Below are 21,417 nucleotides of genomic sequence, written 5' to 3'. Positions count from 1 at the left end.
GTGTTTATTATAACCCTCTGCTGCAGTGCTTCAGGATCTGCAGTGGAGAAAACCTCTGCAAAATTAACTGTGGTTATTCTAAATTTTCATAGGACTAAGCATAAGCCTGACCATCTTCAGGAATATCATTTGGAGACAGGATAGTTGATGTTATCCAGAAAATACAATATGGTCAGCTGGAATTTACTTTTATGGCATAGTTTTGGTTTTTTTTTTTTTAATTGGTTAAGGGCAGTTGCTTATACAGGAGTTATTTCCTTATATTTTTTTTCTATGTAGCAGCAACTGAGACAAGGAAATAATTTTTGTTTTTTAATTTAGCTACTAATCTTTGAGTTTCCCCACACTCAGTTGTGGTCTTGTATTAGCAGGTGCTCTTATTTTTACAATTTAAATTGGTATTGCTTTCTAATTTAAGTTCTACCTAGAGGAGGAAATGCTTTCGTTAACATAGAAATGCATTTGAAGTGAGCCTGTAATTTACTTTTTTTCTTAAGTTTTTGGAGTTTTGAAAGTGTTTACTTGGTTTCCTTAAATGATGAGCATTTCTGTACACATGGCACTTTGAGTGGCAGCCTCCATGTGGAAGAGTTGTCACTCCTGTCATGTAAAAACAAGCTCCACATAGCTCTCCTTTGCAGGAAGCTGCAACAGCATCTGGATGCTGCCTCCTCTCCTGACAAACACTTTGGATAGTGATGTGGAGGTAAATCCATACAAAATGTTACAGCTGGTAAATTTAAATCTTCAGCTTTTGTCCCTCTTTGCCTTATCTTCCCCTGAAGTGCCGTGTGCTTTTGCTCTTATCTGGGAACAACGGCGGCTCTTCTCAGTTAATGGGAAATAAATCCTGGAGCGGTTGCTCACGTGGAAAAATGGTTTTATAAAGCATTTGGATACTTTTGACTGCGGCACATTCTGCTCTGTCCCGTCCTTGCTCAGCCCTGCCTTTCCCCTAGCAGTCACTTGCCAGTTTCTCTGTTTCCTTTGCCCCCCTTGTCTCCTGCTGCAGGCACCTGCCTCAAGGCTGCTGTACTCCACGGAAGCATGCAGTCCCTTAACAGCCACCATTATCCCACTGCTGTGTATCATCAACCTTTAGGGAAAACATTCTCTGTCCTGGAAACCTCTCTGCTGGCCTGTGGAGCAGAGACCAGGGTGAGCCCTCAGCTCTCAGGCACAGCTCCCTGTGAGCAGGGACATTATCCTAAGGAACGGGCTGGAATTAGCATGCACCCCCTTGGACAGCCAACCTGCCAAGTCACTGTGCCCTGGTGCAGCAGAGAACTGCGTCAGAAAACCTGACACAGCAGCTGCTTCTTCCTGCAAACAGATTTAAGCTGCTTCTTAATGGCTTAGGAAAATAAGCATCTTATCCCCGAGCTGTTTTCCATTTCCATTTATTTTACAAGGCATCGTTCACACAATGATAACAAGGTACTGATCTGAACAACTCTGTAACAATTAAAAAAGTAAACATTTGTTGTGACCAGGTACATTGAATTGCACTTTTAATAACAAGCATTACACTTATATTTTCATGTTGTACTTTATATAACACATGGATGCGTTACCCAAGTAGTGGTAGTACTGAATGGTTCTCAGCTGGAAGTGTGACATCTCTATGATGCTCTTTTTTTCCCTAACTCTTTGGGATTTGTGAACTTGGTACCCACCCAGATCACAAAGGCAACCCCAAATCTGGAAAACTTCATTGTCATGGAGTCAGAGCTTTGGAGCTGCTCTGTTTTCAGTGTGCTGGAGCAAATCCACCTTAATGGCAGACACAGAGGGAGATGGATTATGCTTGATTAGAAATTTTCTGCATTCAGATGTCATCTTTTCCCAGTTCAAAGAAGCCAGAGCATCTTCTTCCATGGGAAAGCAAGAGTTCCCAAAGCTCAAGAGAGCTCCTGGCACAGCTTTCGAGGGTGATACAGCAGAATTGCAAACCCAGGGATTACTGAAAGACAGAAATTGAGATCTGAAGAAAAATCTGGGAACATCTGCTGTGGTTTGCATTGGTAGTACCATCCATGTATTATATAAAATACAAAAATAAGAGAAACTGTAAGGAAATTAGTACAGCCCAGGATTCTGGTGGTATCAAATGAAATTTGTGATACCAAATCCTTTTGATGTATTTATCCCCTTGTCGTTCTGTTTCTTATATATTATTCTATATGTAAGATATAGTTCTCCAAAGATACATATATATTCCTTTACAGGTTAAATAAAAGCAAGTCACACTGAATAAGAAAATAATAAAAAGTAATATCCTAATTCTGTACCCTTTTTTTTTTTCAGGTAAAAATAGCATGAAATACATTCAGTAGCAAAGCCATTGGGACCCAGGAGAAATGGAGAGCCCTGTATTCCTGGAGAATTGACCTGTATGTGTTAAGTCACAATCCTGAAATAAATTGTGTAGACTTCTGAAATAGGAAGGATAAAGTCTTGATAAATGCTGAGCATTATTTATCCAGTTGCAAATTCCTTGCATTTCCCAAAATCCACCTGTGTAGCTCAGTTCTAAAGGCTGCTGTGACGTACACCTCCCCTAACACCTGAGAGATCCAAACTGGAGTGTTTCATCATGCCTCCCCTTGGTGTTGTTACCTGGAAGGAGCTAACGGGACAGTTCCCAGGAGGATATTAGCATGACAGACAAACAAATAAATTAGTTTTAACCTCTTTGTTTGCACATGTGGTGCAGCCCCCTCAGCAGGGTCCAGCAGGGACAGGGAGTGCTTGTCAGCCACAGGAATCCCTCAGACCCGAGGGGAACATCTCTGCCCTCTCTTCACAATCAATCAGACACGACACTACGGTTTTCTCTCCAGCAGCTGGAAAACCACCAGCACTGTAAGGTATGAGTGCTTCTGGTATCAAAGCCAAGGGTGTTTAGGCTTAGGAGATGGTGCAGAAGTTGCCAATTATCCCTGAGTCTAACAGTAAATGAAAATCCTCTGAGTAAATGAAAATCACCTGATTATAGTTCTCCCACACATACAAGAATTTCACTGCAGCTACTTAACAAAAGGAAGGGAACAGCCCCACCTTGATCCTGTGGAGAAAGCATGGCATGTGACTTCCAAGTGTTGATACTTTGGTGCCAGTAAACGCAGATTTTTATTTACTCCTAAACTACCACATTCAGTGGCATCACGACCCTGAAGTCAATGGGATACTTCATGCTTTGTGAAGGGGCTGAACTCTTGCAGTTCTTGACTTTTTATCTCCATCTCCCCTTGTAAATTGCTGGCTTCATTTCAAGTTGTTCTTAACACACTGGCAGAGATGATCATTTATCTTCAAAGAAATTTCAAGGGCCAACTAAGAGTAGTAATTCAAACATCTAACATAGAGAAAAAATACTGCTTACCTGTGTAAGCACTTTAACTTAGTTGTAGCAATGTAACTCAGCTTGATCAAATGAAATCCTCATTAACGGGCAGGACAGGGGTGGGTTTGTCCACTGGCAGTACTGATTACATGGCTGACTACCTTTCCTGAGACCCTAATGCAGGTGCACCTCAGGGATTTCGCAGTTTCTTGGCTTCTCTACCCATGGTACTTTCTTTTTTTCTGTTTATTCCTCCCCAGGTACATTTAGAAACATAAACTAAGTGGAATAACTCCTATTACTTTAGAATATTAAGTTTGGTTCACAAAGATAATACAAGACTAGTTCACAAATGTACCACATAATTAAATCAGCCTTGCTTCATTTAGCCTGTAAAGTGTTACAGTCAAAGGAAAACCAACATTTTAAAGTCAAAAGAAGGACTTTTTTTTTTTTTGCCCCCCATACTGGACATCTCAGGAAGAGATTATAGTCCAACAAGATAAAAGTTGTAGTAAAAATATTCTTTGGAGGTTTGTTCCTAATCAAAGTAAAGACTTTATTTCTGAATGGTGCATTCTTAATAAAATTTAAAAATAGGTTTTAGTCCCACATATATATTTATAAAATTCAAATTAATTTTAATAAAAGTTTGATCTGAACACATAGTTTACTACAGACTCAGGGAAAAAAGGATGATCACTCCAGAGTTAGGAGATATGTTAGCTGTTCCAGTGCCACATGGAAACAACAGTTTCAGTGAGACCTTGATGATGTTTCCTGCTGAAAAGCTGAGCAGTGAGCCAGCTATCCCTGACAAATCCACCAAGGATATGTGTGTAGGTAGTTTGGTCACACAGAGATTTCTTTTCCTGCAGGAAACTAAATTTCCCAGTAGCATCTATAGTCAGCAGATAGAATTTTAGCTTGCCTGGTTTAATCATGGAGTCCTGCTCCTTTCCTTCATTCTAAATATTCATCAAGATAATGCCACAGAGCTATTTTCTTACTTTCAGTAATGCTGAAAAGATGCAGTTTCCACCTCAACATTACTCTTCCAAATGCCATTGCTACAAATGCTACCTTGGATCTACAGCTGGAAGGTGGAAATTGTTTACTGTCTTTAGGGTCACTGCTTTCTGAAACTCCCTCTGGGTGAGGTAAGCCAGCTCCCATCCGTACAAGGGCTTGAAATCATCATGGCTAGCAGGTAGCAAATGTGGTTTTGCTCCTGAAACTCACCTTCCAAAGCCAGAAAGCAGCTACACTGAGAAAATGAATGTTGTGTCAAAGCTCATTCTGTGAAACGAGGTGATCTCATTTACCAGTTCCTTTTTGATGACTTTGGGAAGTCCCACTCCCATGATCTGCTCTGAGGTGATTTAACTCATTCACTTGACAAAAGATGAACTGTAGGGGGATAAATCCACCCACGTGTTCTTTTGTTGTTGTTTTTAATTATCTCCAGTACATACTACAACAAGGACAAGGGACAGGACTGTACAATGGGGGGCTGGAGGGCTGAGCAGGAGTGAGCTCTTAACTCACCTGGCTCAGGGAATCACAGCCTAACACATTTCTTTACTCATTCTTACTGAAATTTTCCAATCATGGTTTTAAATCCGCTTGTAAGAATGATTTGAGAGAAATGAAATGAGAAGTTCAGACACTTGTCAAATAACCAGTTTCCCTCATGGGCACAGTACTCTCAAATGCAACAATCAGATGTTCAGCAGGTATCCTTAAATGTCACTTCAGATTTATCATGAATTCAGAGTCACATTCTGAATGTGAAGTGGAACTGGTAGGTGAATGACTAACACTGGGCTTAGTCAGAAGAGAGAATGGAAACATTTATGCAAATACTATGAACAAGACAGTGACAAGGGAAAAAGACCTTTGATAACATTTGCAAAAGAAATACCTTCTGGTTTTCCTCCTTTTGTTCCTCACTGTGTTAATAATTCCAGATAATCACTGTTCTTGAAGGTAGATTTTAAAACATTAAAGTTTTTTAACTCCTTATTGTTAGAAGAGAGAATTGTGTCAGGATGGTGATTAGATTTTGATCTCTACTTCTATCAGCTGACTGCCTTTTGGAATTTTTCCTTTGGCACTGGTAACATTAAATTTGTACTACCCTGTTGAAAATAATTCACAATTATGCTTGACAACAAAGCACAAGATGGGTATTATTAAATTTTATTGTACAAAACTGACAATGTATGGCATTCCTTAGAATTAAAAAAAAAAATCAAAACAGAACTAGTGTCCCTGGAAAAATCGTGTAAATGAAACAATTAATACACAACATTTAGTCCAGCAATGACATTTACCTGCAAGACCATCTTCAGACATGACACGTATAATTAAAAAAATATTCCATCAGTTCAAGCAATAGTTTAATTTCCCATGAAATAAGTATTTCTATGAACACTTTATGTTTAGTCAAAACAAATGCTTTTGAACTTTCTTACCTTAAGAGGTATAAAACCACCAGACAGGTTTGGGAATCAGCAGAGAAGTCTACCCCCACAGGAAAGTCTAGGGCTTGTATTCCACTTGAAAATGCTTGTTTTTATAAAAATAAGTAATACCAACAAAGTGTTTCCTAACCAAACACTTCTAGCAAACAGATCTTGTTTCTGTGGTATTTTATTCATCAGCGCAGCACAAGCCTCTTGGGTGTTTTATTTGATACCTCATTTCTGTGTCAAATTTGGAATCTGAATATAGACCCAGGGCAAGGTTTTCATTACTTTTATTCATAAAACCTACCCTTTATTGCACAGGATTTACAAAAGGGCAAAACCATGCAAGGTCTCCAATCTGCTTCTCAGCAAAAACATCAAATAAGTGTCAAAACGGTTCTCCCTTTATCCCAGTGGAAGGAATGATTCCTTGGAATTCTTAATATAAACATGAATTTAAAAAAGGGAACTAGGAAACTTGATGTTACATTTCAGTTGGGCTGTAAATAGCCTTGAAACAACGGTGTTACAAAAACTGCACTACCTGTATTTCTGAAGAAATAGCAATCCAAATGAAGAAGTTGTAAGGGAAGCTCATAGCAATTGTGCCAGCAGAGCACAAGCCTATCTTTGCTATGGCCTAAGCTTTACAAAAAGTGCTTCTCTGCAGGATGCAGTTGCTGTGATAAACTTCTGAGATGGTCCCAGGACCTAAGCTATCCTCAATGTCTTACACTGTGCTTTCTAGGGAGAGAGGATGCTGCAGTACTGTACATTTTCATTCTCTCTCTTCCTCCAGAAGAAGAAAAACCTTCTATGCAAGACAAAAATAATTTCAAAATTGATGTGTATTAAAGACCTAGTTTTGAAATATTTATTTAACATCTAGTCATATAAAATAAAGTGTAAAAGTATGAAGGTATCAGAACGTGGCTTTCAGCAAGGCAGTATGGGAAGTAGGAATTCAACATAAACCAGGACTTTTTTTTTTAAACCCTTTGAAAAGGGTCACATCAGAAAACGAATGAAAAACACTGAAGAATTTCACTTCAAGCCTGCACTCCTGCCTCATTGTCCTTTGCCCAGGAGGAGAGCCCACTGGAAGAATCCTCCAAGGCTCCGGCTGCGTTGTTCTCTGTGCTCCGAGCGGGCAGCGGCTGGAGCTATGTGCTGCCCTCTCTGGGAGGCACGGGCGGCTGCGGCGGTGCCTGCGTGCCCGTGGCCGTTTTGATAGAGTTCAGGGTTTTGCTAAACCAAGAGTTTTTGGCAGCTTGGATTTCATTCATAAGGGCTCCTCTCTGGTGCTCCAGCTCCTAAGAAAGCAGAATAGTCAGAATTGATCAAAACCTAATTAATTAACAAAGAAGCATCTTCACGCTCAGCCCCTGCAGTCTGGCACTTCCCTTGCAATCTCCCAGGCACTGGGGAGAGAAGACATTCAAACTGCTGCAACAGCACAAATCATCCTCTTCTTTTTAAGACATTTTTTTCCCTGAAAGTTCAGATATACAGGCATGCAGGTATGCACTCCCTTTTGGAACAATTTTTTGTGTGATTCAGAATAATTCTGGACTGAGCATGAGGTTAAGGTGACCACCCTGCTGTACTTGGATTCTACGTACCTGGATTTTGCACTTGGCTTCCACAAGCTGCAGTTTGGTCTGTGCAAGCTCCAGCTCCATCTCTCTCAGCTGCTTCTTCAGTGCATCCTTCTCATCATCTGTTTCGATGCCTTTGTTGTCCGTGCTTACAGCAGGCACCTTCAGTGCCCCCTCCTTGCTGAAAATCTCACTGCAGTGCTTGCAGGCCATCACTTTACCCTGAAACACCCAGAAAGCTCATTCTTAATCCGTGTTACAGGAGTTGCTGTACTTCCTGGAAGAGCCATTTTATTTGCCAGACTGCCTCAACCTCAAACCATCTAGTACTGCAGTTTTTATAACTGGGATGAAAAATTTTCTTAATAGTTCACAAACAATTTCCAGGGTACATTAACCAGTATAAAAACTCCTAAAACCTATTTTATAAAATCTCCTAAAATCTAAGCACAGAGACTTTGCTCCTATATTAGAATCTTCTTGCTTCTAAAGCTTTGTAATATTTATGTCAGCACAACTCAGAAGAGTATATTAAATCTGAGTAGATAAAAAAGCTGGCCTGGCTTGCACAGAATAAAACAGGATATTGAGCTATTTCAGCAGAATATAGGAACATCAATCCTAGAATTATTTTATGTTATTATCAATAGCATTATAAAGTCACTAAAAAGCAACAAATCCAGTTCAGCTTGAATACTAAAGAAATATGTAGAAGCTACAGCAGAGGGTAAACAACTCTGCCTACTCAGAATTATTATTATTACTATTACTATTATTATTATTATTATTATCACCTATCAGGAAATGTTTAACTCTTATGTTCCTGGTAAGGGGTTTAGAGAAGGGACAGGAAGCCCTGTGGATATTCTGGGGATGGCCCTAGCTGTGCCAATTGGTTTAATTACTTAAACCAATTCTACTTAAAGAAACCCAGATATATAAACCTTGTTCAATCTGGCCAGTTCCAACCCCTCTGCTGTGCACACTTGAGAAACAACATGTTTTCTCTTTTTTTTTTTCCAGTTAATGAAAACATCCAAGTAAATACTGTTTTCTCTACATTTTTTTACCAGAAGTATATATTTTAACAGCAAAAAGGAAAGCCAAGTACTACATGCACTTCAGTTTGAGAGTTCCACACTATCTGATTCAAAACGAAGAACTGTGAAAGGAATTAAACCCTTTCCTTGTTTACATCTGCTGCAAAATGCATGTGGGGTATTGCTGTACTTTAACTTCTGCTCACATTTCAGTTCTGTATCCCTGGCATCCAGCAACACCTGTGTTAGAAACATCCCCTATGCAGACATTGTTCTCACCTTCACAACTTCCAGTTCATCCTTACTGGCCGCCTGTTGTTTTTCCAGCCTGGTGCTCAGCTGGGAGCAAATCTGGAGCAGAGAAAGCAGTCTCTTAGCTCAAGTTTACTATGTGAAGTAGAATCTGTGCTTTTAAACCATGGTTTTTGCTAGAACCAACATTTCTTAAATTCTGCCTCACTCAGTATATGCATTCCCCCTTAACAACTCCACTGCTGCTGTGACTGATAAAAACCCAGCAGTATTCAATACAGATCCAGAATACAGACAGGGACATTTTATGGATGAGTTGGTTTATGATGTTTATACTGCATTATGTCACAAAGTACAGAAGCATTCACCCTACAGTACTAAAATTAGCTGAAAGACAGGTTATTCCTGACTGCCTAATTAGGAGACTATTAGGAAAGCCACAAGAAGATTTATGACAAATTACAACATTGCTCTCCGAAAGCCTGAAAGGTGGAGCTTGTTTGAAGGATGAGATCTGCAATGCTGAAAATTCAGCTCTTGTAACAGGTTGAAAGAAGAGAAAGAAGAGATGAGAAAGGGTCTCTAGAATGGTACCTGTTTATACTCTGCAATAATGGCTGTGGTTTTCTTGATCTCAGATTCTGCCTTCTCCAGCTGCTTCCTGAAGACTTCCTTCAGCTAGGAATTGGAGGAGGGAAGTTACACAGTACACTGACAGAACTTCTCAAAACGTGTCATCAGATTGTTTTCTTTGTGTCTTGCTGTGTTCACAACAGCTCTACAGCTGCTGCTTATGAAATTCCAATTCTCAGACAAGTGTCTGATTTACTCAGTTTACAAATACTGATTATATCAGTGATAACCAAGAAGTCTATACTGTGACCTTTTATCTCTGGTTAAAGAATTCTCCTGTAATTTAATTCCCATTCTCTGTGTTAAATGGTGGTACATCATGGTCCACAGAACACAAAGAAAAGCATTAGTATTAAGTGGGGCTTACTGATTTAGTTTTTGTTTTCCTGCACACTGTCACAGCAGGTTTGGCCAGATTGTTTGTTTGTTTGGAGATGGAACAAGAAGAATCTCTCAACACGGCTGTCTCCATAACAGGAGAAAAAAAATCTGTTTGGGTCTGTGGCACTGAGTAAAAACACAGCTAACTCATCCCTCCTTCAGTCACTCCACTTGGAGAGCCCTTTCAGTGGGCAGAAAGCCTCACTGCCTTACTTATGGCAAACAGAGAGCTCCATTTTAGAGAGACACAATGAATTAACATGAATTGTTGCCAAATGGCAAAAATAAAAATCAGGGTATGACTTTTGAAACCTGCATTTTAGATATATAGGATTACAGAACAAAGACTGAGTATTTTGCAGCTGAATACGAAGCCAGGTTTAGTCAGCAAAATTCTCCCAACCCCCACCCCTGTTCTGCTGCTGGGTCTGGCTTCAGGCAGGAACATGATTTAAGTGATCCAGCAGCTGAATCCAGAATAGGCTCTTCCAAGGCAACAACTCCTCCAGCTCCTTCATTTAGATAATTTAAGAGGTCTGATCACATCTCCTTAGCTGAGATTGCTCACCACCAGTGACAACATTCATTACAGTACTTGGAAGAGGGTAAGCTATGAAAAACTAAACATTCAGTGCTCAAGTAAAAAAAAAAAAACGCTGAAAACTATGCTTTGGGGGAAAAAAATTACCCTGGCACTATAAACTTTTAATTGAAACTGCAGTTTGAGGACAAAATCCTTTTCACAATTACCATACACCCACACTTTTCTGTGTATCATTTTTCTTGCATTTACTAACTAAATGGGAAAAGCTGGAGAATGCCTCACCTGAGCAGTTTCCTCTTCCTGCTTCCTTTTCTCTTCCTCAGTCTCCACTAGCTTCTGTTTGGTCAGGAGAAGTTCCTTGTTCAAAACATCTGCTTTGTCTTCAGCCTAGAGTCAGAGACACTTGTGTAAGTCAGATGCTCTCTGTGCCAGTACAAACACACTGGGATGTGCAGCTCAGAAATAGACTAGGTTCAGGTTTTACCATTGCCTTTTCCTGCCCTCTAATGGCCCACCCAACTTTTTGGTATGAAATTCCCTTTTCAGTCAGCCATTTACTGAATTATTTCACTGTATTTCAACACCTGTGCAAAAGAACCCTTTGGCCAATTGTTTACCCATGCCCAGATGGCACATAAGCACAGATCTAGGTCCTAGCACAAACAGTGATTTATAGATTACTTTTGTTGGGAGCAATATTAATCTAAGTGAGGGCAGCATGATTTATCTCCTGTGTGACTTCAAATTACTCATCCAATTTTTGAATCTGTGAGCAGGGAAAACATAACTGTGAAATACTTCGGTGTCTGCATTGTACCCTACAAAGTGTTCAGGCAAAGGCAAGTGTAAGAGACAAACAGGACCACCAGAAAAATGGTTTATCAGTGCAAATAATTATTACATGAAGAAACCTGATAACTGAGAATTTAATTTTCTCTGGAAGGACCAAGTTTGTGGTGACACATACTGGGAATGCTTTGTTTTTGTGAGCACTGTCCTCACTGATCATCAGGAGAGAAATTCCAATATATCAAAACATTTCTCAATGTTTGGATTTACTCTGTAGGCCTCCCCAGCTGAGAAACACACACAGCAGTCACCACCCTTCCTGTTCAGTAATGAGGTCCAGACAGGAAATGGCTGTGGCCAATTAACACTGACTCTGCTGAAATTACAGGAGGGAAAAGGACATTGGAAACAAGTAACCATACAGAACTTGTCCCTGAGCTGAAGTTTGATTTTCTACCACTGTGGTGGGATCAGCTTATCTTTCTGCCACAGTAATAATGATTAATGAGGATATTAGTGGTGCTTGAGGGCAGCAGAACCAGCTCCATCTCCTCTATGACTGAGGAGATGGATTAAGGATTTCTTCATTGCTTAGTGTGTATAAGGCAGCATGGGAGGCGAAAGAAAAACAAACAGTGCAAGAATGGAAAATTGATGAGATTAACATCTTAGAACAAAAGTATTTGGGGATTACAAGGATATTTTTGATGAAAGACTTGTTTAAGATATGCTTTGAAGGAACTACAAATCTTTCCTCCTTTTTAGTGTTCATTCCAGTTTCTCCAAGCACCTGCAGTGTAAAGAGAGGGTTTGAACGTGTGGTTCTCTGAAAACCTTGTGTCTGGGGCAAAGGGCTCTGAGTGCTGCTGCCCTCCCCATTCCAGTCTCCACAGGGAACAGGAGCAGTTATCAGTGAACACCCAGGAGCCCGTTGAATTTTTGGTGCTGTGCCACTTCATTATCTCTGAATTTTGTTGGCTGTACTAGAAGTGCTGTGAAAAACAGATCCACACAGACATTTTGCAATGCAACTTCCCTTGAAACGACTCTCCCAAGAAGTACATGACACCTTTTTCAAGGAAACGTTCATTCTTTGCTATCTGCCTAAAGGTTGTGGCCCACATTTTCTAAACAATCCCCAACAGAGGAGATGCAATCAGTCTTGGCCAGACCCCACTGAATGCCTACAGTGCCACAAGGAAATACAGCTGAGAGTGAGGCTGTCAGGAAAATAAAGGCAAAAGTAATTACATTTTTAATGTATTAATGCTTCACATGAGCACAAAGCAGGGCTCCTCCAACTGCTGCTGCCAAGCCTGAGCTGGGGCCCAACTCTGTTACCATTACCTGGTCCAGGTCATTCCGTAAGGCAATTTTGCTGGTTACAAGCTCATGGGCAAGGTCATCGTTCTCCTGCTCCAGCCTCATGCTTGCCTCTTGGAGCCTGCGGTTTTCCCTCTGCGGAAAGAAAGGAACAACCAGGAAAGGAAATTAATGCTCATGAAGAGCAATGAGCAAGGGCTTGGTGTGTGCCAAACACTGAGAAGGCAAGAGTGCACATTAAGACAGGACTGCTGCTCTGGGAAACAACAGTGAATTAAGCCAGCAGTGCAAATGCAGCTATTCCACTCCCACCCCACTGCTTTGTGTTGTGAAAGGGACACACTGATTGCAGTGTTTCCCTGTCAAAAATAAACACTGACCTCTCCACAAAAGCACTTGGCTTCTGCTTGCTCATCATCTAAAGAAATCAGGCAGATAAATCCCACCCAGCAGCAGCGAACAGGGACCAATTAAGAGTTACTCATAATAATGCTTCCAAGCAAAGTAGAGAGCTGCCCTGCTCCACTTTACAGAATCCTGTCTGCAGGGATCAATAAAAATAGTCCACTTTGCAGGTGATGCAGTGCCAACTTCCCATCTCCTGCGGGTCCAGCAGAGAACAGCATCTAGCAGGGAACTCCCTACAGCTCCAACATCCTGTATCACATTTGTGCACTGCTCTGCACCTCACGCCAGGGACACCTTACAGTGCCAGCTGGAGAGGGAGCTCATCCCTGAGCACAGGCCCAGCACCTGCTGGGGGCAGTGACAGGGACACAAAATGCACAACGTGGAGGCTGCAGGCTCTTGCTTCACTGCCCTCCCTACCCACCCCACACAGGCAGAAATGATTATCTGGAGCATTAACCACAGGAGGCGAAGGAACAGGAGAATGAACAATAACTCGTGTCTTTTAGAAATCTGTTGTTCCAGAGTTGAGAAACAGAACCATATTCAAAAGATGCCTGTGGGTCACTGGACTTCTAGGGTTCAACATCAAATACAACTCCTCATTTTCAGAACAACACAGCCAGGTGGGACAGAGAGAGGTGCCTTCTTCAAAATGGATTTCAAGAGAAAAAACTGTGCTGGCTTTCCATCACTGTACATCTTTTATACCAAAACAGGCTGCAAAGGGAATCTCTGCACTATGGAAATTCAAGGAAAAGAACCACATTAAGATGGAAACACATAGGTGGAAAAACAATAGCCTATATGCTGAGATTTCAAAAAGGACTTATTCTCACCTGAAAGGTAACTTGTGTTCTCCAAAACAAAACAGTGAAAGTCCAAATATATCAGTAAAAGTCAATGATATATAATAATATCCATATTAGCACTTGTAATGTTTATCAAGAGTTGTTCAGTGAATGCATTCCTACAAAATGTGATTTCTTGCATAATATGTCATTCACCTGTTTTCACTTCTTCCTACTCACCAGCTATGCTCAGATATTTTTTCTTTCCAAGCTCTCAACTATGAAATTGCAATTTTTATTTCTGTTGCAAGCGGATTTTGCATGCTTGTCTTAAACAAAAACAGGAGCTCTAAGAGGATGCAAAAAAAGGTCTCTTCTGTGTGGGAACTTCCTCTGTGGCAGGAAGTGGAACCTCTACAAATTTTCTCTTGTTAATATGACCCTATTGTGTAACTAGAATAGGCACTGCCCTGTACAGGGAAGTAAGCTGGTTTCCCTTCCAAAAGATCGTACTTTGAGTAATCTGTTTTGTACAGAAGCTAAATAAAATGCCTTTGTCTTAACACAGTTAAAATAACCACTGCTAAACCACACACAACTTTGGGGATCTTTCTTATTTTAAATGCACTTTAGTCTGTTTGGGACAAGGAATTAAAAGAATTAAAGTAAAATTTTCCTGTAAACCTAATATAAACTTTAAAGTGTAAAACTAAATTGCAGTCAATAATGATAACACTAATAACAATCTCTAGCACATCTTTATTCCTGTATTTTGTTCAGACCATGTTAGAAATGCTGATTTTTATAGACATGGCTCTGCCGGTTGTCAGAAAGTGACCTGAGTTCTCCTAAAACGTGAGACCTGAGTCAGACCAGGTTCTGCAGCACCAATACCTTTTCACAGGGAAGAAAGCAGCAAATTCCTATGACTTTCACAAAATAACCGAGCTGGTTCTACCATTTTTGCTATGTCTTTGCCAAAAGCTTCAGTGTCTGCCAAGCAAGGCACGCAGTGAGGCTGAGAGTTCCTGCTTTGCATTCGCAGACAAGTGGGTAAGCAAGCTCTGTGCTTGGAAATGCACTATCCTCCTCTTAAACTAGGATTTACATGGAATCTTGGTACCGAGTTAAAGATCTCTTACCTTGGGCATCCAGTCAATAGCTAGAAGATGTTTTTAGCTCATTCACCAAACTCTGGATGTCCAGCTGAAAGGCTCTCACAGGACCACCTTTACTCTTCCTCCACCCAGGGCAGTATGCCCGATTAGCTGGTTTGTCTTTTTCAGCTCCTCCCCCCAGGTCTAGCAGTGTAAAACTGCCTCCCTTCTCAGGAGGAAACTCTTAAGTCTGCCTAAGTCCAAATAAAAACTAACACAGTAAAGACAGAAAGAGCAAACAGCGCTCTTCACGTGTAGCAAACTATTTCCACAGGCTGTGAAATATTTATAGTTTTATGAAATATGCTCACAATGACAAAGTTCAGCAGATGGAGCTGGTCTGTCACAGCAGGACTCGCATCAGAGGCAGCATTTTATAGCTGGCATCAGCCAACTAGTCAGACCTGCTAGTTGTCCCTGGTGCAAACAGACAGCTTCCTGCCTCCTCTGCACAGCACTAAATTGACTATGACAACCATTTCCTTCTCCTCAGTACTGCTCAGTTTCTACAGTCAGTAAAATAACACATCCCTCTTTCCCAAATTCCTCCTCCTGGTTACACAAGGTGGCTGGAGAACTCAGGTTAGCTTTTAAAAGGAGGATACTGCATTTCCAAAGAGGACAAACAAAGCTGATACACACAAACACAAATCAACTTACCTCCTGTAAAGTCACAGACCAAATACTGCTTTCAACCATTGGTGTAAAGACAGTGAAAACAGGATATAAAGAAATTTCTAATACAAAAAAAAAAAAAGTTGCTTATTCTTCGCTGAGTTTTTGTTATGAGTTTTAGAGAGAGATACTCCCACTTCCATCACACACTGGGTGGCAAGAAGATGACAAACTTGAAAGCAGTAGGCAAGCCTCAGTTCAGCATGACTGAAAGGCTGAACTCCACCCTCTGCTCCCTTCCAGGCTGCACCAAGGAGCAATTCCTGAGGAGATTAGTGGCCATGATGCATCCATCCTCTCTGTGCTGTACCCAACTGGGGTGTAATGAGTCACCAACCTCGTTAGGCAATTCTGTTTCTGTTCAGCAACACCCTGCGCTCGGGGAGGGTTAGTTTTCTTCATGGTGGTTAGTACATTTTGGGTTTGTGCTGGAAAAGGTGTTGACAGCATAGAGATGGTTTGGTTATTGCTGAGCAGGGCTTGCACAGAGCCAAGGCCTTTTCTGCTTCTTCTACCTCCTCACCAGGGAGGGGACTGGGGGTCCACAACGAGCTGGGAGGGGACCCAGCTGATCCCAAGTGACCCCAAGGGACAGCCATGCCCACATGGCACCATGCTGAGCATGGAAAGCAGGGAGGAGAAAGCAGGGGGACCTTTGGAGTGGTGGCATTTGGCTTCTCAAGTCTCTGATAAGTGTGATGCAGCCCTGCCCTCCTGGAGATGGCTCAACAACCACCTGCCCGTGGGAAGGGGTGGCTGAGTTCCTTGTTTTGCTTTATCTACTGAACTGTCTTCATCTCAATCCATGAGTTTTGTCACTATTACTCTGGGGATTCTCTCCCCCATCCTGCTTGTGGTGGAGTGAGCAAGCAGCTGCTTGAGTTGCTGGCTGGGTTAAATCAAGACATCCAAACCCCAGACCTCTGGGTGTGAACAGCCCCTCAACGATGGAATGAAAACACTGATTAAAATTCACTTTCTGGATGTGAGCAAACTGAGGTCTTCATAAACCCAATGGAAAGGGCTCTTGATGTTGGAGGAGCTCCAAAGGAAAATCCTGTGAACCTCCACCTAGAAACCCAAAAAGCTTTCACAGCAGTGATCCAGGAAAGCCTCTCAAGGTAAGCAACACCGAGGCTCCTGGAGGCAGGGGTGTTTTCTGTTTGGTGACTCTGGAGAAGCATTCCCCAAAGTGCCCCAGCACAAGTTTTAAAGAAACAACAATGTCCCACAGGAAAAGTTATCATGGCTTTCCTCATGATGGTTAACATTCAGTTGCCATGACTGAATAAAAATGAACAGTATATTAATTTTTGCTTCCCCTTCAAAACACAGAGGAGGCTGTTACAGAGAAGGCTATTATGTCCAAATTACACATTTATTCATACAACTTCTCCATTGCACAAGGAGGGCAACACAGGAAAAAGTGGAACAGAACAGCAGCATCTGCTTGCAAAACTCCAGCCCTTCTTTGTATAACTATATCCTCTTTATTTTACATCAGTTCCCAGGCTCACTTCTGGAATTTTCTTACCAAGTCAACCCAAATCTTCTTACATGAGGCATTCTCAAACACAGAAATAAAACTCCATAATATTTAGAAAAACGTCAACCTGAAATCTATTACTATTCTTTCTACACATATGACTCACTTTTCCTCCTATCTTCTATAGGGAATTTGTAATTTAACTAAAAGTTACAAAATTTGGTGAGAACAATTTAGAACATACTTCACTTTTGCACCTTAAAAAAAACTAACAAAAATGTGATAATGTTATAAACAATGGAAAATAAAATGAAAACACGTCCAGAAAAACTTGCACTTTTCCTAAATAATACCTGTAAATACAGAACAAAACAAACTCCAAGAATAATGGCTGTCTTTAATACTGTTCTTCTGGTAAATCAAATCACACCATGTAAAATACGTGCTGGGCAGGAACAGCTGCATGTTTAACACAGCTCATGGGAGCACATGAATTCAACCTGTCAGGCAAACACAACTGGTTCCTGGGCCAGACACTGCAAATCCAGCCCATCTCCCTCTCTCTCCAGAGGCCATCAAGGGCTTCCTCTCAGGGCTGTGTCACAGGGAGGTGCCCCACTCAGACATCCTTCATCCCTGCAGCTCACCACAGCCCCTGGCTCTGCGGGCCTGACAAATTCCTGCTGGCAACCACAACTCTAAAAATTATAGCTAAAAACTATTAACCTATTGAAAGCTCTTTTCCTTCTTGACCCATATGAGGACACTCTGCAGGGATCTCTACTCCAGTGATTCCATCCAAGAAACATCCCCTTCCTAGGCAGCAAAAACCTCACTTTGTTTTGGGAAGGAAAACTGTGAAAATTAGAAGGTTGTAGGGCAGTGGGGCACAGCCCTCAGAGCAGGAGCTGACGGCAGTGCTGTGCTTTAGGCAAGGCTGGTTTTTGTCCTTTCCCAAGCCAAGCCTGGCTGCTGGAAGCCCTGCATAGCTGCTGGAAGCCCTGCACAGCTGCTGCCCAAACCTTTAGGCAAGGCTGACTTTTGTCCTTTCCCAAGCCAAGCCTGGCTGCTGCCAGCCCTGCACAGCTGCTGCCCAAATGAAAAGCATCTCTGACCACGCAGGCTGCAGAGTGCTCTCCTAAAGAACAAGCAAAAAGCAAGGCTGGCTCTCCACGTGCTGCCTGGGAGGATCCACACAATGACATTTTCTAGCTGCCCTTTGGAAACATTCCTGAAATGTCAGTTCCTATCAAACCTCAACTTCACATATCAATAAAATCTAACAAGCAAGACAAGGAACAAAGAGCATTTACAAGCATTTTTCCATGACACCCATCAACTGAAAAACGTGTCCAGACTTTGAAGTTAATGTGCACCTAACCTATTGCAGGGACTCTCTAAGCACAGCATCCTTAACAGGATCAGACCCAACACAGCTTAATAAAAAAATCCACAGTGAGTTTCAGAAGCACAAGCCAAAACCCTGGGCTGTGATCTTGACTGTGACAGTGACTCACATCAACAGTGGCCCAAGAGTCACTTCCTATATCCTCATTTGCAGCTTGGGATAATGTTCTTCACAGTGCATTGACCAGGATTAACTAGTTAATATGCTTCCACCAAGCTTTAAAGAACCCTTGTTTCCTAAGCATAATTTTAATTCCACAGTACTATAAGTGAACCACTAGGAAAATACTTAAATCAGTAGCCAGTTGTGGTTTTTTTCCAAATAGGTCATACTTGCTATTGGTTCTCAGCAGCTACAGCACTCTTAAGTCTCATAAACAATAAAATCTCCACCATATGACAGCAAAAAACCTACACTTAAAATATAATTTTCTCACAGACAAATGCTTTAAAAAAAAAAAAAAGGAGTCAGTTTGACTTCGTACCTGTAAGTCTTCTTTGTCACATTTATGAATTAAGGCACACTCTCTCACCACAGATTTCCATACTCTGCATGGTGCTCTTATGTTTACAGGCCATGTCAAGCCTGCTGCACTCTGTGTGATTATTCACCCCTCCACACCCCTGAAGACTCCACAACAGCCACAATGGCACTAACATATTAAGGCACAATGAAGAGCAGCAGGCAAACAGTACAAGGATATGTAAGAAATGTCAGTTCCCAGCTATCCTGGGCAGCAGGCAGTAAAGTGCTTCACCTCTGGCAGCTTCACCTAGAGCAAACTGAATTGTTCAAAAGAGAGTGAGGAACAACCAGATCCCAAACTCTCAGTAAAGTCTGTGTCCAGAGGCAGAGCCTCCAGCACACAAAACCTATGGCAACAGAACGAAGCTGTGACAATGAAAGCAAATACATTGTAAAGGTAAGCAAAGCTGACCTGAAATTGCAGAACTGTTCTTTTTCAGTGAACTATCAAGCTATCACAATAACAACTGAACCTTATTCCTCTGCTCCTTTAAAGAGGAACATCCAACTCTATTGCAGTAGTACCTCAGACCCCAGAAGAGCTCTGGGTCCCACCATAACAGGAATTATCTTAACAAAAAATTACTGGAGCTTGGTATAAACAGGAATGAATAATAAGGATCATATCAGCCAAGGAAGAGTTCATCTTCCAAAGTCTCTGTGGATGCCACTGCACACAGCTTGCACTAGAACAATGTGTATTTTCTCCTTTCAGTGTCTGTAGCTGAATCACCCTTTGTTTCTGCGGCTCATGAAGATCTCCCGTAAAAGTGCAACAGCAGGAGAGTTACCTACAAACATATAAACTGAAAGAAGAAAAATATTATATGTGGCTACTTGCAGATGTCTTTTAAGAGTTACAAATTGTGATTGAAATATTCTTGGACAAAAAAAAGATTAAGTCCAAAGTTTCAAAATTCTTATTCAAGAAAGGGGATGAGTTCGCCTTCACTTCCCTAAGGTCTGCCTTGGCACATCCCAGGGAGGTGAGCATGGTACACACACCTCTACTTAACTACTGGAGACAGCTCACTCCTCGTGGGATTCACCAAATTCCCAAAGAGCATCTCCCTACCTTGTATCTGTCCATAGGATCTTCCTGCTGCAGCTGGCTCTCTCGCATGGTTTGGTACTCTCTCTCATATTTCTTCAGCTTTTTCGTTGGCACCTGTGGAACAGATTTGGGAAACATGCATTTAAAAATTAGAGGAATGCTGGAAAAGCTGACTGAAAGCTCTCCCTACCAACAGGAAACTGAGGAAGTGCTGGAAAGCTGCTGCTGAATAAAGTCTCTCCCCACTGTCCCCCCTCCCCTACCCATTAAGCCGTGTCAAACACTTACCAATACAGCTCACATCACAGAAATCTTTCTGTTCCCACTGCTGCTAATTACTCAGACATTTAAAGGGAAGCAAAAGTAGAGACATTTTAATAACACTAACAAGAAGGAAAAAAGCACAGACAAGTGGGAGAACAGGGAAGAGGAAAACACATTTTGATACATATGATTCACCAAAACAATGCTTTAGCAAGACAACTGCTGAAAGTGAGATGAGAACAAAGGAGTGCTCATACAAAAGGACCAGACAACTCCCTGGGGGAGATCCAAGTAATGGTTTTATTGCTGAGAGAGTATTAATGTCTAAATTATAGCCTGTGACCAATGCCCTCATGAAGTCTGGCATCAGAGCCCTCCTAGGCACAGATGGAGATGCTGCAGTGCAAGCGAGCGGAGAGGAGGCTCAGAGAAATCACAAACAAATTTGGTAAACAGCCATGCAGAAAGGTCAAAGCCCAGGCTGCTGGATCCTGGGAACACTTCCACTTCAAACACTGACCAGAAGGAGCCTGTGTTCTTTTCAACAAAGCATGGGGAGGCTCTGCTGTCCCTTCACCTTTTGGCTGGGTATGCAGTGCTCCCATCTGTCCCTGGAGAGCTCTGACAGCATTGCTCAGGTCACCTGCTGGCAGCTGGAGAGATCCCCAACACCAGCCTGGTACCACCAGGGGTACAAACACAGGCCCTCCCTTGATGTGACATGCAGATATTCCTACTGCCTGTATTGATCACGTTTAGCTGCCTCCTGCTGTGAGGACATGCCACTGTCACCTTGCCTTAGGGCAAAAACTACAGCCAGCGAGCAGAGATAGGAGTTTCTGTGTAGTTTTGGAGTTGTTTTCTCTTTGCTGGTTTTCAGCCCAATGCCTCTTTGCTCTGCAGCACCCAAAGGGACCAAGCAAGTGCTCAGTGTTGCTGCAGAGGGAGGTGCAAGTAGCAAACATGGAACTCATGATCTGCAAAGCATTAATAAAGCAGCACCAATTCCCACAATTACTGATGGAACCTGAAATCAACCCCCTTAAAGCAAACAGAGAGAAAATGGTGAAGATAAAAACATTAAGTACATTGGGCAAACACACAAGAAAATTTCACTGTGATGACACTTAATAGGGCAAAACACCATGAAGAGAAAGTGATTGAGAGATGCTTTTATACACTTCAACTGAATAATCCTCCTAACACAAACCCAGCCAGCTTTGGCTTGGCTGCAGCCTGAAACTGTTGAGGCTATTTAATAATCACAAGAAT

The 21,417-nt window shown here is 41.8% G+C and overlaps 1 protein-coding gene across 7 annotated transcripts in view; it reads right to left on the bottom strand.

Moving 5' to 3' along the window:
• Nucleotides 1–1,384: 1,384 nt before the first annotated feature.
• RABGAP1L (RAB GTPase activating protein 1 like) overlaps nucleotides 1,385–21,417 on the bottom strand; it is a 224,452-nt gene continuing 204,419 nt past the window's right edge. For 4 of the 7 annotated variants that reach the window (XM_039730176.1, XM_039730178.1, XM_039730180.1 and 1 more), the window contains 7 exons: nucleotides 19,903–19,995; nucleotides 12,402–12,512; nucleotides 10,548–10,652; nucleotides 9,302–9,385; nucleotides 8,735–8,806; nucleotides 7,440–7,637; nucleotides 1,385–7,130 (listed from right to left, as the gene is read on the bottom strand). In XM_039730176.1, the coding sequence (XP_039586110.1) occupies nucleotides 6,981–7,130; nucleotides 7,440–7,637; nucleotides 8,735–8,806; nucleotides 9,302–9,385; nucleotides 10,548–10,652; nucleotides 12,402–12,512; nucleotides 19,903–19,995 (813 nt within the window). In that variant the 3' untranslated portion in view covers nucleotides 1,385–6,980. Of the gene's footprint in view, nucleotides 7,131–7,439; nucleotides 7,638–8,734; nucleotides 8,807–9,301; nucleotides 9,386–10,547; nucleotides 10,653–12,401; nucleotides 12,513–15,393; nucleotides 17,896–17,916; nucleotides 19,634–19,902; nucleotides 19,996–21,417 lie in introns of those variants that run through there. The other 3 variants (XM_039730181.1, XM_039730177.1, XR_005629957.1) reach the window with 3 other exon arrangements.

This window comes from Passer montanus, unplaced genomic scaffold (genome assembly GCF_014805655.1).
Source record: "Passer montanus isolate IOZ18808 unplaced genomic scaffold, ASM1480565v1 scaffold71, whole genome shotgun sequence".
Taxonomy (NCBI): Eukaryota; Metazoa; Chordata; class Aves; order Passeriformes; family Passeridae; genus Passer; species Passer montanus.
The sequence above is the reverse complement of the archived record's forward strand: the minus strand, read 5'-3'. Positions and strand labels throughout refer to the sequence as shown.